Below are 15,667 nucleotides of genomic sequence, written 5' to 3'. Positions count from 1 at the left end.
ATAAAAACAGGTTGCAGACACACACACATACCTGCGGTATCAAAAAATCCCAGCATCTCCTACACACTCCCAAACACCATGTAGATGAGACAAATAGTGGTCCAGCACCAACATAACATGTGCACACACACACACACACAAACACACAAGTGGCCCCCTGCCAACCCCCACACAGCTGGTGTTGGTGTCTCATTGGCACAACCTTGGACACTGTTCCACTGTACACACCGCTGCCTCCGTTCCAGGGCACCAGCATCAGCATCTGCAGGCTGCCGCTACTGCTGCTGACAGCCAGACCCCCCCCCCCCCCCCCCGCTGTTTCCAAAGCCAGAGGAAGCCAGGGCCACAGCAACAATGGAGCGCCTCAAGTCTGATTGACAGTGTGTGTTACATCCCCGCCTCGGCCCTCAGCAACCTGATGTTGATCATGATGAAGGATGGGCGTCAGGTCGGACCTCGAAACACGGCCTTTCACGTGAGTAGAATGCATTGAAGTAAGAATGATTAGTGCAGCCCACACACACACACACACACACATACACGCACACATCCAAACATACCATAACACACAGAAGAGCTGGTGTCCACATGCCATGGTTGCATACATTTCCCGAAGCCCATAGTGACTAAGCACGTCTTTTGTCTTCGTCAAACACAGGGGCCCCCATCCGCAAGCATCCATTCAGCCGAGCTGGGGCGACCACACACACACTTGCATTGCACTCGCACACACACACACACACACACACACACACACACACACACACACACACACACACACACACACACACACACACACACACACACACACACACACACACACACACACACACACACGGCGGATCAACACTTGCAAACACACACACATCGGATCAACACTCACTCAGACACACATTCTCGCTTTCATACAGAGGGACGCGGCGCGGGGAAGCTGTGTGTGAGGTCCACAAGTCAGCCTGGAAAGACAAGTGGAAAGGGGCTTTGCAGGAGTAAGCTTTTGTTAAACGAACTAATCTGCCATTGATATGCTAAATCCTGTTATAAGAAAAGAGAGAGAGAGCGCGAGGACGTGCAACACAAGGGCTAGCAGAGCATTGGGTAAAGGAAGGGGTGAGGGGGGGGGGGGGCAGAGAGTCTGACAGTTTTGAAATATGGATGTTTGGACCTCTTTTTTTCTTTTCTTCTTTCCATTACGAACCAAAACCTTTGCTGCCTGAAAACCTAGAAAGAAAGATCTGGTTTTAATAAGCGGGCGTGCAGGCCCCCCCCCCCCCCCCCGCTCTGAGGAATCAAGTTGTTTTGCCGTGTGAATTTGCTATCATCCGCTGAACTGGAAAACTGTACGGCAGCAAGATAAATTGTGGAATTCCCGGAGTCATTAATCACTGATGGACATCTATGTAGCAATATGACTTTATCCTTCACGTTCAGTGGGCTGAGCGTGTGCTCGTTCTAAACATTCTGCTCCATCCAGCACAACACGAAACCGATAGCTTCCAGCACTCAGTCACACAATGAAGGGCCTTATACAGATGAAAACAGCGCTTTAATGCTACATTACTCACTCACGCAATGCAATGTGACTCAACATTTATTGAGCATGTGTGAACATGTGTGTGTTTGTGCAAGTCAGGTCAACTTAGCTCAGGAGGTGGAGAGGGTTCACTTTCAATCGGAAGGTTGCCAGTCCGATCCCTGGCTAATCCTAGCTGATTGTTGAGGTATCCACGAGCAAGGCACCTAACCCTGACTGCTCCCGACGGGCTGGCTGTCGCCTCGCAGGGTAGACTCCGCTGTATATGATTTTCTGTAATACTTGTATGATTTATTGTGCTTTGTATGAATGGTTGTAAGTCGCTTTGGGTAAAATTGCTGCTAAATTCCCTCAATGTAGTAGATCCATTTTTGTGCATGTGTGCACATACCAGCAGACAGTCTGAAAGGACATACGAGGCCAAACGTCTGATACATCAGCGCTACGGTCCCCACGAAAAACATCACTCGTTCATACAGACTAATGAACCAAAACAATCATCAATCACTGACCACCGTTTGGAAAAAGTGGGTCAATTAGATTCAAGGTAACAGCCGCGGTACGCTAGCCGCGGGCGCCATAGCATCGTCAGCCAGCCAGCCAAAGGGTAGGAGCGGACGGCCATCACAAGACCAGCTCTCCAGACAACATGCTTTTATCCAGCAGATAAATGAAGCCATTGATCGATATGCAATGCGATTTTTTATCGGTGCCAAGAGATAGAACGAACTGCTCTTCTGTCCATGTGAACAAGAGCCGCAGCATTCTGGTCCCCCTTGGGTTTCTTTAAAGCTTCCCTAGAGCACATTCTCTGGTTTCCTGCCACTTGCAGCCCTCACAAACATATTCCTCCTTTGATACATTAGGGTTTTTTTCATTGTTGCCTGCTCCGTGAACGGCCTCTGCATCATTGCTTAAATGAAATATCCAACTTTAAATGCAATATACAATATATTGCTGTCGAGTACACATCAAGTCAGCCACAGAGCTGTTTTTATATTTTTGGACAGCGAAGAAAAGTTCAGCATAAAAAAAAGTATGAGAAAAGCAATGTTATTTAGCCATGCAAAAAAGGTTTTCGACATGACACTGGTGTCCATTTCTTACAAAGCAAGAACACAATGTAGACAGAAGAACCAAAAGGAGAAAGAATACAATGAGGCTTGTAGAGCCATACACGTACGCATGTCTCACAGACAAATGGGGCCTGCGTGTTCCAGCCTGATACTATCTACTGGCTGAGCCTCACCGACGGTGCTGCCATGACTCATCATGTGATGTAGCAGAACAGTGAAGTCATGAAGCCACTGGGTGCCAGCACGCCACGGAGAGTGCTAAACAAATAGCAAAGTGGCGTTTGATGTCCAAACCACCACAAAACCATTGTTTGACTGTGAGGTGCATTTCAGTGCCCACATCAGAGGGAAGTGTACTGCGTTTCCTACTCCCAACGCATGCATCGGAAAATCCAATTATGCGCTCACACGAACCTTTCACAAAGGAAAGCGGCGCAATTAGTTTCTTCCAAGTCACATCAAACACTGCGTGAAAAACTGTGTTCATTTAGTTAAGTCAACACTGGAATTGTATTTGTTTTCATTACATATTATTAATACAATGTTGAAGCAGAAGTTTTTCCACACGGCTTGAGTTGAAGAAACACAAGCTGAGATGCTAACTACCAAATTCAGGGATTACGGAGAGCCAAAACATTTGGTTTTTCCAGTCTTCGTTTACAATTAGAGCTCTTTTTTTTGTTGAAATTTTGAAAACAAATACAATTTTTAAAAGGTTTTCTCTGTTGTGTCATATCAATTTCATACACAAAGTAGTTGATTTGCTAGCTTAGCGAGCATCGATCACCCCAACAAAAACAAAAAATGAACAACTTTTTACCACAACACAAAAGCGTTGAGCAAATCATTGTTGATCCAGTAAGCCAATCCGCCCTTTGCAGCATAACGACAATCATATGATAGCACACAGCAGAGCAGGCTGAACGTTCAGGTACTACCAAGTTTGCAGGCCGCGCCCGCAAACTAGAGTGAACATGAACCCTAGCATTGTTTCCCATTAGGGACAGACTGAGATTGACTCGCGTCCTCACCACAGGCCCAACACAGCGTAGATCGAACCAACCGGTGACCAGCTATAGTCAGCCAGCCAACAAAGCATGTGGCTTCCCTTCCGCCCTGCCGGCAGTGGGGTGGAAAGCGGGGCCCCCGTGGGCCCGGCTCCGTCTTACAGCGCGCCAGGGCAGAAAACTATTTGCTCCTCCGTTTTCAGGCGCGCGCCAAGAAAAACATACAGCGACAGCTGGAGGCGAAGCGCGAGACAGAGAGAGCGAGAGATCCTGTGAGCCCTGCAGTACCTACCCAACACCAGTCCCCCTTTACATTCACGTCTCATCCCCACGGATAAATAAACGCGTATAAACGTCCCTAATGTACAGACATTTATGATCGCATCTTCTGGGTGTTTTGACGCGACAACCGACAACCGCCCTCGTCCACTGTGAGAGGGAGCGAGACATACACAGCTATGGCCGGCGAGCCCCTGGTGACCGGGCCAAGAGGGCCACTGAGAGAGAGCGAAAGAGAAAGCTATGTGAGGGAAAGGGGAGAAGAGGAGGAGTGGTCCCCTCCTCATTCAGATAAGCCTGAGGAACCCGTATCCTACCATGTGACAGGAGTTTGCGTCATTTAGAATTAATTCCTGTACGCATTCATTCAAACGTACTGTGTAACAGCTACTGTATACTCACAGAATGCAAGGGGTGCACTTCCCGAGAACAAGTGAGAAGGATTGGCTTCTAGCTGCATTTCCATTTCAGACTGTATGCCTTGTAAGACGGAGGGTACGTTCCTACATGCTGTACATAGAGCTGCATGGAATACATATAGAAATAAACAATCCCTGACCTGGCTTCAAACTCATCACAATAACAATTTCCTCCCCGGCACTGCAGAGGTAGGATGAGCCTCCTCCCTCTGGATCGCACGAGCGCTTATCTATCTTTCACAAGACACCGAGGACCAAGCTGTTCAGGCTGCACCTGGACAGAAACCGCCCCAGCCTCTCTCCCTTATTCCTAATAACTCTGACTGCACACGAACACACAGACCCACATCCACACATAGAGATCGACGTTTGCTTTGACTGCAGACATGATAGTAGGCAGTAGGGTGAGTAAGACTGTAACGTACGGTTGGTTAGCAGGCTCAGCTTAGCTCAGGAGGGAGAGCGGAGTGACTTGTAAGCGCAAGGTTGCTAGTTTGAACCCCGGCTCCCCAGGTAGATGAGGTTAGGCTGTCGCCTTGCATGGTTGACTCATGTCAATTTGGACAATGGTCGTTGTGTATGACTCCTTGTAAGTGGCCTTGGATATAGTCGGTGTATGAATTGTTAGAAGTGGCTTTGGATAAAAGTGTATGCTAAATGTATATTTGACCATTTTGTTTAGGTGACTAATATGATTATTATAATAGCCTTATATTCACGATAGTGTAATATGCTGTCCTTGAAAAAAATAAATTGTCCTTGAAACTGCCCCAGACCAATTGTCTATGTCTAGCCAGGGGCGAGGTGTCTTGCAGCAGGGCAGCGTACTGCTTGTTCACCTCTCAGGTTGCTGTTCTAATCCCCACCTCCTCCGTCCGTCTCGCCCATCTCACAGAGGAGTGTGAACACCGTGGCGCAGGCCCCTGGTCCCGCGCTGGGCCAGTGGCGAGGCGAGAGGGAGAGGAGGGAGGCAGAGGCCTGTCACCGAGCCAGGAGCTCACATGTTAGCAATAATGCGCCGGCTGCTGCTGGTGTCCCACGCGGTGAGAAGCGACAGGCACGTGTGGAAGTGAAGCCACCGTGTGAATTAAGTCACCGCGTGTGACCTCTCCGCCGCGCGCAGACTCGGGGCTGGTCGGCGTTCCCAGACGAGGTGGGATCTCGAACGCCAACCGCCACGGCTCACCAGACCGGGCTCCGGTCCATGCTGCAGGCCTGGCCGGTGCCGTCACGCGGCCAGACGAGTACACCTGTCAGAGACGGCCCGCGTCTCAGAAGTCGGGACATACTTGCGCAGCTACGTCGACGGCTTGCAGAGTTTCTAGCAAATCGCAATAGCAGATGGGTCGTCTGCCAAACACTAACCTGAGCCCACTTCCTGGATTTAGTCAGAGCTCCGCTTCCAATCCCCCTGACCCCCCTTCGGAAAGAAAGAAATCCACAATTATTTCTCCAGACCCTTTGGTTTGTTTTACTGCAGAAGATCTATACTTCTGTGGTCACTTGGCAATACGCAGCGATGTGAAGATAATGGAGATGAGGTCACTTCTGGTTGATAGCCACGTTGTCCTGCTAACAGTGCTCGGAGACGATGAAGCCAAAGCAGTCTTCAGTAATGGCTCCATTCTCCACAAATCATCTCCCTTTTGTGTGTACCGTCTGTCTGTCTGGCTGTCTTTGTGCATTCGTGAACGAGTAAGTGCGCTTGAGTGTGTGTGTGTGTGTGTGTGTGTGTGTGTGTGTGTGTGTGTGTGCGCACGTACGTGTGTGTGTGTGTGTTAGTTTGCTTGCATACCAAAAGCAGGTACCTTTCTGCAATGAAGAGGATGTGTTCTGCTGTGTGCGTATGTCTGTGCGTGTGTATGACTCATGGATAGCAGGCTCTTCCGTGCCCAGACAGGCGGAGGGGAGGAGAGGAGGAGGAGGCGGAGGAGGAGGAAGAAGAGGAAGAGAGGAAGGCTGAGTTACAGGATCTAAGGCCTCTCTCAGGAAGACAGCAGTGCGAGCTGACACACGCTCTGCCAGACACTTGCACACAGCTGATGAGTAACAGCCGAGTGGGGTTGTGGGGAGGGATAGCGCTCCACCTCGAGGGCCTTACTGCAACATGTGTTCTCCCATCTCCCACCGGGGGCCTGGAGCACCCTTGGGGACCGCCGCCACCGCTGTGACCTCACTGCCACCGCCCCCACTACCCCCACCCTGAAATAATTAGCACATAAAAGCGGGTGGGGGGTTGGGAATTCATACTAGTGGGAGGTTAATAGGGAGTGCACTTTCTCTGTTCCGGCAGGACAGGAGTTCATAAGGCGGGGAGGAAATGGCTCTGAGGCTGCTGCTGCTGCTGCTGCTGCTAGACAGGGCCAGGGGCAGCACAGGGCTTGCTGGTGCTGGTGAAGGGTAATTGGTTGACAGCAATGAGCTTTTTACATCAAATTTCATAATTTCAGATGCAACACGTGGCAAAAGGCCTTGTTGGAGTACACGCTTTGACTTAACGACCACCTCGTAAAACACATCATCGGTGAACATTGCATCCTTTGTTTGAATTAATTGGCATTAAAGTTGAAATGCAACCCATACTGCTATGCTGCAGCCACTTCTTTGACTTGATGATTTCAGGGTGAAGCATTAATGGTAAATGCATTGGCCAGAGCAGGCATTCGAACGGTCTGAACTGGGCTCTGGGCTCCTCCTGCTCCTCTGACCACGGAAGATTGGCGAGAAGGCGTGGAGGGAATGTGAGAGCAGGGAAGGTCGAAGGAGGGGAACTCACTTCACGAAGTGTATGGCAGAGTCCGGGGCATGGCGACAAAGTGGGGTCATGCTGGATGGTGCCCCTTGCGGCTCGGAAATGGGCAAGCAGCACTAACGGAACAGAGTTTGGTTATCATTAAGCCTGTGGTATTATTAAACTGCCAATTTGAAACCCTTTCAAAAGGACCCCGCCCCCCCCTCCCCCCCGCCTCAATTATAACTCGAGTTTGTTTCCCAAAACCATATCAATGCTTTTTTGTGCACTTCCTCCGACTCCTGGCTATCAGTGTGGCAGATCACTCACCAAGCCCACAGACAGGAAAAGCAAAAGAGTGCAAAGAAAAACACGACCAAAGAAAGGACCCTAAAACCCTTTTACCATGAGGATCGATCAGACCCCGGCCATAACAGCCTTACTTGAGTTCAAACATATTAATTTATATTTCATACTTTAGGTCTGCATAATAATGATTCCCTTTGTTTGGTAAGCAAATTGATGCATTTTATATATTTAGTTTATTTGTTTTTTTACTTCTTGTTTTGTTGTTGAGATGCAAACATCTTTTTCACAATCCAGATTTTAACTGGAATTCTACATCCACATACAAATCAAGCAGAAACCATACATTAAATAAGTATGGCTGAGCCAAGTCGGTAAAAAAAAATTAGTTCCTCATCAGCGTCTGTCACAGCTGAGATCCTTCAAGTGCGCTGACGTAGTCCTCGAGCAAAGGTGGAATTCCTGTTTAGGTAGGAAAGGAAGTAGGGGCCATTAATGTGTAAATGAATGGGAAACAACACATCCTCTCTTGGTCAAACATTTCACAGCGTTGTGACACATTTATGAATGGGTGTTATTGTGATCGCTCAGGAATTACTCCTTAATCACCCACTCACATGGGAGGCTTTGGTAAGGGCTGCTCCATTTATCAAATGGCTTTGAACTACTGGTGGCTCTCCACTCCAATATAATCAAACACGATTCAACGGGCAATAGTAGAGATTGGACTGATCGACTCGTCATATCTAGCAATCATTCTATAAGGGAAGATTGCACAAAAGAGATTTGCACACGGCAAGGGTCGGTGCCAAACAACTGCCAATATAGCCGTAGCTCCTTTGCTCCTTTGTGCTTCTTTCCATGGCAAGGGCCACGCTCCTTCGCTCTATCATTCTCTCTTACTCCTGTGGCTGGGCCCTGTGTTCCGCCTTGCCCTTCCACATTTGAAGGAGAACGAGGCTTTGAAATGTGGACTGCAGATGGTAGAAATTACTTAGCTCACTTAGCTCTCTCTCTCTCTCTCTCTCTCTTGGCCTCACAATCGCACTCGCTCCCTCTCTCTCTCTCGCTCGCTCAGAGGCATGATACTTACTGATATTCCCTGTCAAGTCGCGTTTGTTTGAGGCCCTTTTTGTATCAATCCTTTCACATTTTTCGTTTGGTACAATTTGTTCATCACTTAAAAAGAGAAAGAACTTAAGCTAGCAAGCTGAAAAGACGATATGACTGGACTACTTTGTCTCAGAGCAGAACAGGGATTTTTTTTTTAACTGTATGTAATGTACTTTCCAGGAAAAACTGGCCCCTTGTATCTCACACATTGGGCCCTAGGCTGCTGGGGCCCTCTGGGATGATACATCGCTGCCAGCGCCATAGGATCACGCAGATGTTGGGTATATACCGTCCAGAGGGAGAGAGGGGGGGTTGAGAGATGGTGATTTATGTCCTCTACATTTCACTTGTGGTGAATGAGACTTGTACTCCCTCAATTTTTCGTCTTTAGTTTCTTCCATTTATGTATAGTTCGCCCCACCGTGTAAACCTTATGCGTAAAGATCATGAGATTCAAGGCGGATTATTCTTTAGAAAAAAACGCCATCGCACTAGAACAACCTGATACGTCCTAATTACAGATAAATCAGACTAATCTCAATACAGGAATGCTGAGCAAACATTATGCCAAGTGGTTTGCTGCATTATGCCCTGGTGGATATCACTCAGGTGCTTAAAACAATCCAAATCTTTTTTTGTTTTCACAATGCTCGCCTGTTTCATGTTGTCCAAGTTTGCAGTGTGGAGCGTTTCAGTTTCAAAAAGGCCTTTGTCTGTCTAATTACAGAGCCAGCTGTACAGCCCTCAACTAGAGACCGGCAGTTCCTGCACTAACAAAACCAGTAGGAAAAATCTGCGGCCGCAACAGCCATCTTACACAGTCCAGTATTTCCAGCTGCATCGAAAATGCAGGAATACTGGGACAGTGGGGCCTGCATAAAAATGGTCATGCAAAATACGTTTGGAGGCAAAAGTTTAATGTTTTCTTTCCATTGCTTATGCCAGAAGGGCTTAAAATGTCTTTCCTCCTGGAGCTTCATCTTCCCTCCTGACAACGCGAGCGGGTGTTAACTCAAAGGCCGATGTACATTTTGTAAACTTTCCGTTTAGCATTCCAACACTTGCAGGATTGTGAGGTTTTCCAACCGTCACAACCAAATGGCATTGTTATCCTGCTCATAACAGCTACCAGGAAATCACACTACAATGCGATGGTGACGCTGCCATAAACACATAGGAAGCGAGACGATGTCGAGCATCCTATTGTCATGACAGCATCCTTTAGGATTTGGCAGATGTTCAGTATCACAATGACAAATGTTTATCGTTAAAAATATCTTAATTTCATCTCAGTCCGTTCCCACCCGGTCTTGCCATTGGTCGCATCACCCTGTAAAAATGCCTGTCTGAGGAGGAATGCTGGCGGGCTGGTTGCCTCTCTATCTGAGCCCGACTGGCAGGCTAGCTGGGAGCCGGTCTCGGAGAGTCGTGAACTTTTGTCCCGTCACTGCTTTCTCGCTGGCTGCACGGGAGAACTCGGGCGACACAAAACAGGAAACGTTCAACAAGTAGAATCTATGGCTGTTTATCTCGAACCATTCATCAGACCCAGAAACCAGACACAGCAGTGGGGCTCCCCACTGGAGGAACAGAGCCTGCCTGTGCTCCAGCTAGACTGATGCCAGGCGGCGACGTATGGGGCCATCCGCAGGCCATCGCAGGGCCAGATCTCGCCCTAATGCTGCCCCCCTGGGTGGGCCCCTGTGTCCCGATGGCTGGCTCCGCTGCTCCTTTCCCACAGTCCCCAAGGAGTCTGGCTCTGGATGGACATCCTTGTGCCAAGTGGTGACACTCTGAGTGACTGAGCCTAAATCTATCAGGGTCCCGATCATGTTGCCCCATCTAAGCGGCGTTGCTGCTTAAAATTGGTGAAAGTACTCCAAACCACAAGCGAGTGGTCAAGTCCCAGCTCCCATCAGCTCGGAGCACAGAATGTTATTCTACGCCTTGGACGCGGGCCAACTCATGCGGTCGCGTCGTTAGCAGGAAGAGGAATGAGCCGGAGAAAATCTATACAATGCGCGGCCATTATAAACGCACTGCATGTCTCCACGTCAAACAATGAGGCAGATTCAAAACTGAGGGGTTCAGCCAAGAGATGAAATGTCAATCGCAAAGCGTCGAAAGGTTATGTACAGTTTAAGAGACCGCATGCGAGCATCTGTATATTGTAGCGCCACCCTAGCGTAACTAAAGTACATCTGCTATAGAATAATGGCACGCTTCCAAGGCCCACATTATACGTTTATGTGGCTCTAACAAGCCTCTCTAAATGAGAAGGTAGAAGGTTCCAATTTTTACCAGATGTATGACCAGATAGGCCAACTGGTGAAATGGCTGAATAAGAGAATAAACATACCCAATTTGGACATAATAATCCCAATCACATTCTTAAATCAGCCCAAATTATAAGTAGCATACAGGGGGAAAAGGGTCAGAAGGCATCTCCAAGAAGACAACTATTAGCTATAGCAATTGTAATAACATCAAGTAGGTGGAATCCATTTCTTGTAGTTTACCTACTGACTCTGTTTCACGTGTACAGCTGAATACAATACGCCACTATGGCTGACTCAGCAAAAGGCCTTGTGGTAGACAGACACAAACACAAGAAAGCGCCTGTGCAACATGAGCAAACGGTGAGTCACTTAGTGAACTTAACCATCTCTGAGCTGAGGAAATGCAAGCATGACAGGGGAGTCCATTCAAGTTACTCCCCGATATCAGTCCCTAGATGAGTGCAAGTTACAGACCTTCAGATGGAGAAGTTTGCCTAGATGGACTTAGTGTTTTTAAACATACTGTTGTCATGCATATTTCTGAATCAAAACATAGGCCGGAGTGAGCCAGATTGTGCTGAAGGCTCACAGTCATATTTTCCATTGATATCAAAGCCATATGGGCAAATCCTCAAGATAACTCTCTCTCTAAGGCCCTGCACAACATAAGCTTTGGTGAGGATAGAAAGTAGAGGAAATGTATGAGATAGTAAAAATGACATGAATGGGATTGTATATGTGTTACGTGTGTGGGGTCACAATTTGAAATGCAGATACTACTTGACTGTTGGTTCCCCAGGGTTGTGCTGTACAATAAGCACAACACTCTTATACACATACCCAACAGAATAGCCCAGACATTATTTCACTGGAGATAACAAACACATAATGCGACATACAACATGGAAGCCACACACTGGTGACTCTCTTAAATACAAAGACTCTTCAAAGCACCATATTGCCAAGTCCCACTCCTTTCCTGTAAAAAAAAATTCATGCCGCCGAAACAGATTCTGGAAACACATTCTTGCGACCACGCCAATACATTACGGGTCCCATTCAAACATGAGCGGTGATGAGATGTTCTGCACCGCGGGGCCACTCGGAACGAGCTAGTGAGAATCAGCAGATCTCATAAAGAACAACAACATTACCCGGCTCCTCAGGAATGTCAACTTGGGCCAACATGGAACCAAATGACACAAGGGCAGATGGGACGGCCTGCTCGCTATCCTTGGCCGCTTGCGAAGCCTTTGTGAACAACGTTCAGTTTAACTGATAGTTCAATCGGCGATATTTGAGGTTTTAGTGGATGATGAGAGTGCCATGTTTAATCTCTGGAGTGATTAGAGTTTTCATCATCAATCTCTAATCATCATTATTATGATTGCAAGGTGATGAAATGGCACGAAAGTGGGCTGAACACACAAAAGGCGTAATTTCACTAAAATATGAAACAGGAAACGTTAATCTGATTCCACCACAGACGAGCTCAGTGTGAGAAATGCGTTTCTGTGTACTATGTGAAAACAAAATCACAATATAGTATTGGAAAGTCGGTTTGATCATGAGAGGATAAGTCAACAAGAAACAAATCACAAAATACACTTTCAAAATTGAATTTTGTTATTCAAATGTATCACAATATTTTAGTGTATATAGTGTAGACACATTTACAGTGTATGTAATTGTATCTACCATGTAGAATACTGTAAGTCTACAGCATAGTAAGTAACTGCTTTTCATTATCACCTGATAGGCACAGACCGCTTTGAACTTCAAATTAAGTTGGTTTTTATATTGGTTCCTCTTGCATTGCAACAAGAAAAATGTTTACAGTCACAGGAATACATAGTGTTTAAAAAAATTGAGAAAAGTTTATCTCATTCAAGATTGACTAGCCCCAATGAAACGTTGTCATCAAAGGACAAAATGCACCTCCATCAACATCCTTTCTATTTCCTACCCGGCCTGTTTGGATCAGGATAGAAGCTTTATGTGGACAAAACCATTAGACCATGAAAGGGCAGCGAAGAGTGTACCACCATAAGCATTTTCAAGCATCCTCATCCTGTCATCCCTCCTTGCTTGTGAAGATGGGTAGAGGGAATCCAGGACTTTCTACTTAAAGTATGTCAATATTAACTCCTGAAACACACACACCCACACACACACACAGATCCCATGTTCACGACCTTCCCCCAAAGAGTCTTCACGTCAAGCGTACACGAAGGAGCACATTAGAGACTGCTGGGTGCAGTTCAGACTCCCGCTCTCCACCAAATGATACTTGGCAGTCACACTTGATTGATACAGCCTGTGCTCCGAGTTCAAAGCCTTTCCATATGCTAGGGGCCATTAATCCAGTGCCATTACAACAGGGCTCGCATTGTCATGGAAAACAAGCCCGAGATTACATCAGGGATGAGTACGGCAGAGCACAAACCGCTGAGTAGGTCTGGGTGTGCTGGTGTATGTGTGTTCTATGTGTTTGTGCGTTAAAAGCTCCCTATGTGTGTGTGTGTGTGTGTGTGTGTGTGTGTGTGTGTGTGTGTGTGTGTGTGTGTGTGTGTGTGCGTGTGTGTTTGTGTCCGCTGGTGTGTGTCTGCTCCCATCATGGGTCCAGCTCCAGCACACCACAGTGTAAACAACTGGCGCTTCTAGGCTGCGCACGGTAACTGGAGCAGCAGGCTCGCTGCCGTTGTGCATGCTTCTGTGGTGTCTGAGTCGGTGGGCACGAGACCCAGATGTCTGCCTCTCAAAACAAAGGCAGGGCACACGTATGTGACACACAAATATAAGAAAAATACTTTGGTGTGTGTCTGCGTTTGTGAGCGCAAGCTTGCGTGTTTGTGGGCGCAGGCATGCATGTGTGTGTTTGCGTGTGTGTGCGTGTGTGTTTATGGGTGTGTGTGTGTGCAGAAGTTTGGAAGAACACTACTGTCTTCAGTCCAACTGCCTGAGCTTTGAAAACAGATAAATAACAGTGGAAATGCTACCCTTGTAGCCAACAGAGATGATATAAGAACATGTAAGACACGCACACGCGAGAACAAATATTTCTTGTTGGACACTGTTTCGATTTCCATGCCATCGGCCCCCAAGTGAGATAGCACGAAATAACAAAATTGGTTGAAAGTCGTGTAGTGTCAGAGGTCAGGGCAGTTATGATGCTACACAAATAAAAACACACTTAAAACAGCATTACCCCTATCACCATTAACACCTTCAAAATGCCTCTGCCTACCTCCACCGAGACTCTACACAGCGACCACACAAACATCTGCCTCCCGAACCACTGCTCAAGGTACCTTCTGGTCGACGATGGAGCACACCAGGTCCTTGACGGCGGACAGCGACACGTCCCCCACCTCCAGGCTGACCGTCTCCCTGGTGAGTCCGATCTGGAGCAGGAAGGACACGCCATGGAAAGAGCCCCGGGAGTTGGTGGGGCTGGAGGCGCTGTGGCTGCCGTTGGAGAGCCGGCTGTAGAGTGGCCCCGGCGGGCTGGGCGACGGAGACGGGGTGGGCGGCGAGGACGGGTGGTGCGGATGGAGCGAGTGGACGTAGGCTCGAGGTAAGGACGCGGGGGAGGAGGTAGACATTGGGGTTTTTCCTCCTCCGACGGGGGCCGGTGGGTGCAACAAAATAATTCAAACAAAAGAGGGTTGTTTTGTGTTTCTGAGTTCTGGGCTTGTGCTCACCTAAGCACCGCCGCTTCTGTGTACTCTCCTCATTCCAAAGGAAAGGAAACTGGTAGGAGCCCTGTGTGTCTAAACTGACATTGTTTGGGGTGTTTTCGCATGAAGTAATGATGGAGTTCTCTTGCAAATGCTTGACCGCCCACCTTAATGCACGCAGGTGAATGGGATAGTTCTCACCGATTCCCAGACTTCAGCAACTGAGCTTGAAAACTTCATGACCACAGACCTTTCTTCTCCTTGCTGAAGTCAGTAAACCACTCCGACCACAGGAAACCTGCCACTAAACAGAAACAGAGTTGTTGCAATGAGGTTATAAGTTTCCAAAATAAATGTTAAACATTTTGATAGAAAAGAGGCAAAAGAAAACTCCAACATCTGGCTTCTGAACATCTGGACCCCTCCCACTTGCGACTGGATTGCTGGCAGAACATAACCAAGACCCAGAATGCCAGCAAAACAAGTTATACAATCAGCGAATACTGCTAGTTGGCATATGCTTTTACTCTTTAAATGCATATATACTTAAAGCCTATGGATCTTGAATCAATAGCTATACAATTGCGAATGATACGTTACCTTCACAATGAGCAAAGGCTGCTTTCCTATCCATTGTAAGTGAAGCACAGAAACTTAGCAACTCCATCAACTGTGGAACGCCGAGCGTAAAGTTCAATCAACTTTTGTAAGCCGCACTAGTTAAGCGCCGTTCACTGTTACGAATCTAGTTTGTCTGTGAATACGCGCAATAACCTACTGAAACGTCCGCTTTATGGAAGTTTCTCTTATCTTTATGCCGCTATTGCCAGATAGTAAATTCATGCGCATCTTATTATCGCTCCAGCTGTGACTCTACTCCCCCCGTTTCACGAGAAAATGAGCCGATATAGTCCCTGGGGCTTGGAGTTTTTATTACCTTCTCATAGCAGGGTTTCTGTATGTGGATAGGAATTTGTGAACTACAGTCTCTGAACAGCTATGGCGCCTCTGACGGACATGGGATCAACGCGCATGCCCCTTCCTTTTCCGTTATTTGAACTTATGGTACGGTACTCAAAACTCGGTAGAAGCTACGATATATGAAATCATGAAACGTTAAATTGAAACGTTATTTTTTTTTTTGTATGAACCGACATTCTGTGATACTGCGATGACACTCGGCCTATAGGCTTTATTTAAGATTAGATAGATAATATATACTTTGATGAACCCGTGGGGACAT

General features: G+C 47.3%; 1 protein-coding gene across 2 annotated transcripts in view; it reads right to left on the bottom strand.

The window, feature by feature from the left end:
- Positions 1-15,334, bottom strand: part of prkd3 (protein kinase D3) — a 38,899-nt gene extending 23,565 nt beyond the window's left edge. For both annotated transcript variants that reach the window (XM_060052031.1, XM_060052032.1), the window contains exons 1-2: positions 15,025-15,334; positions 14,056-14,728 (exon numbers count right to left, since the gene is read on the bottom strand). In XM_060052031.1, coding sequence (XP_059908014.1) covers positions 14,056-14,349 — 294 coding nt within the window. In that variant the 5' untranslated portion in view covers positions 14,350-14,728; positions 15,025-15,334. The remainder of the gene's footprint in view (positions 1-14,055; positions 14,729-15,024) is intronic.
- Positions 15,335-15,667: the final 333 nt, after the last annotated feature.

Source organism: Gadus macrocephalus, chromosome 5 (assembly GCF_031168955.1).
Source record: "Gadus macrocephalus chromosome 5, ASM3116895v1".
NCBI lineage: Eukaryota > Metazoa > Chordata > Actinopteri > Gadiformes > Gadidae > Gadus > Gadus macrocephalus.
This window is presented reverse-complemented; position numbering and strand designations above follow the sequence as displayed.